Source organism: Tupaia chinensis, unplaced genomic scaffold (genome assembly GCF_000334495.1).
Source record: "Tupaia chinensis unplaced genomic scaffold, TupChi_1.0 Scaffold000548_1, whole genome shotgun sequence".
Taxonomy (NCBI): Eukaryota; Metazoa; Chordata; class Mammalia; order Scandentia; family Tupaiidae; genus Tupaia; species Tupaia belangeri.
This window is the reverse complement of record NW_006160060.1, coordinates 196183-198423: the sequence shown is the minus strand read 5'-3', so window position 1 is coordinate 198423 and position 2241 is coordinate 196183. Positions and strand designations below refer to the sequence as shown.

The window sequence follows — 2241 nt, the reverse complement described above, 5'->3', positions numbered from 1 at the left end:
AGGAGGAGGAGGAGGGGGGGGATGGGGAGGGCAAGGAAGGAGGCCTTGACTCAGAGGCACCTGCCCAGGAGCCTCTAGCCCCCTCCCCTTCCCTGGAGGAGCCCCACAAGCACAGGCCCACCACGCTGCACCTGACTGCTCTAGGAGCCCAGGTGAAGCTCCGATTCCAGCACCCTGAGGCTGCGGCTGGGTTTCCAGCACCCAGTACCCCAGGGGACCAGAGCACCTCTTCAGCCGGCCCTCTTCTCTCTCCACCGCAGGACTCTCTGAACAACAACAGGGGCTTTGCCCCAGTACCCCCTGCTTCCTGGCAGGAGACTGTCCTGTGCTCACCCCACCAGGAGCCCTTCAGAGGTGAGGGGTGGGCCAGCGGGCACAGGGGCAGAGAGGGGGTGGGAGGAGGAGGGTCTGGCTGCAGAAGGAGGCATGGCCCCGCGGTGCCCTGAGGCGTCCCCTCTGCCCCGCAGAGCTCTCCGGCCCCCTCCTGCCCACAGACACGGCGCCTGGTGAGGTGCGGTCGCCCGTGCGCTCGCGTTGCGACTGTGAAGGGAACCAGCCAGTGGAGCCTCCCATGCCAGGCGGAGCCTCGCCCTCTTCAGATCCAGGCATCGAGGCCGACCTAAGAAGCCGCTCTAGTGGCCATGGGGGCCGGCGCAGCAGCCAGGAGCTGTCGTCGCCGGGTTCGGACTCAGAGGACGCCGGTGGCGGTGTGCACCTGGGGCGCATGATCTCCTCCATCTCGGAGACAGAGCTGGAGCTGAGCAGCGACGGCGCCAGCAGCAGCGGCCGCTCCTCGCACCTCACCAACTCCATCGAGGAGGCCTCGTCGCCCGCCTCGGAGCCAGAGCCCGAGCCCGAGCCCGAGCCCGAGCCCGAGCCCCAGTGCGAACCCCTGCGCCGCCCCGCCTACCTGCCCGTGGGCCACGACGACACCAACAGCGAGTACGAGTCCGGGTCTGAGTCGGAGCCTGACCTCAGCGAGGACGCCGACTCGCCCTGGCTGCTCAGCAACTTGGTGAGCCGCATGATCTCCGAGGGCTCCTCGCCCATCCGCTGCCCCGGCCAGTGCCTATCTCCCGTGCCGCGCCCGCCTGGGGAGTCCGTGTCACCCGCCACCGGGGCCACCAAGGACTCCGCGCACCCCCAGGCGGCAGCGGGGCCTGGCGGCGTGGAGCTGGTGGACATGGAGACGCTGTGCGGGCCGCCGCCTCCTGCGCCAGTGGCGCCTCGGCCAGGCCCTGCCCAGCCCGGGCCCTGCCTTTTCCTCAGCAATCCCACGCGCGACACCATCACTCCGCTGTGGGCAACGCCTGGCCGCACAGCACGCCCAGGCCGAGCGTGCTCCACTGCCTGCTCGGAGGAGGAGGACGAGGAGGACGAGGAGGACGAGGACGATGCTGAGGACGGTGCGGGCCCCCCAGGGGGCAGGGGCGCAGGCTCTGCAGCGCCGCTGGATGCCTCCCTGGTGTACGACGCGGTGAAGTACACGCTGGTGGTGGACGAACACACGCAGCTGGAGCTGGTGAGCCTGCGACGCTGTGCGGGCCTGGGCGACGACAGCGGAGAAGACAGTGGAGGCGAGGCCAGCGAGGAGGCAGGCGCTGCACAGTTTGGTGAGGGTCAGGATTCTGGGGACACCTCCCCGGACAGCCCTGACCTCACCTTCTCCAGGAAGTTCCTCAACGTCTTTGTCAATAGCACGTCTCGATCCTCCAGTGAGTGGGAGATGGGGAAGGGGATAAGCCCAAAGGCAAAGGACAGGCTCCTGGTCCCTACTGGTCCCCAAATGCCTGGGAGAGCCTGAAGCTCCAGGGGCGGTCAGGGCTGAGCACTCTCCTCTCGTCCAGGTCATGCACCTGGTCCTCCCAGACCCCCTTTGGGCAGGGAGTTGGTTCGGGAGGACACCCCTGCTCCCAGGCCTTCTTGGGCTAGTTCTCTGGCCTTCCCTGACTCAGGACACCCCACTGCAGACTGTGGAGTGGAGGGCACCGGTCTGGGCTCAGGCCAGGCTTTGCAGTACTTTCTGTTCCTCACTCCACGTTGTCCGTCTACTTCACTTGCTCCCCCATCTGTCTCCCCCATCTGTCTCCCCCATCTGTCTCCCCCATCTGTCCCCCCCATCTATCTCTCCCATCTGTCTCCCATCTGTCTCTCCCATCTGTCTCCCGTATCTGTCTCCCATATCTGTCTCTCCCACCTGTCTCCCCCATCTGTCTCCCCCATCTGTCTCCCCATCTGTCT

At 67.1% G+C, this 2241-nt stretch overlaps 1 protein-coding gene across 1 annotated transcript in view; it reads left to right on the top strand.

Annotated features, from left to right (window-relative positions):
• The window catches only part of MAPK8IP2 (mitogen-activated protein kinase 8 interacting protein 2), a 13883-nt gene that overhangs the window by 6011 nt on the left and 5631 nt on the right, over positions 1-2241 (top strand). The window contains exons 4-6 of the mRNA XM_006157601.2: positions 1-152; positions 261-354; positions 468-1715. The exon at positions 1-152 is cut by the window's left edge and continues 157 nt beyond it. Coding sequence (XP_006157663.1) covers positions 1-152; positions 261-354; positions 468-1715 — 1494 coding nt within the window. The remainder of the gene's footprint in view (positions 153-260; positions 355-467; positions 1716-2241) is intronic.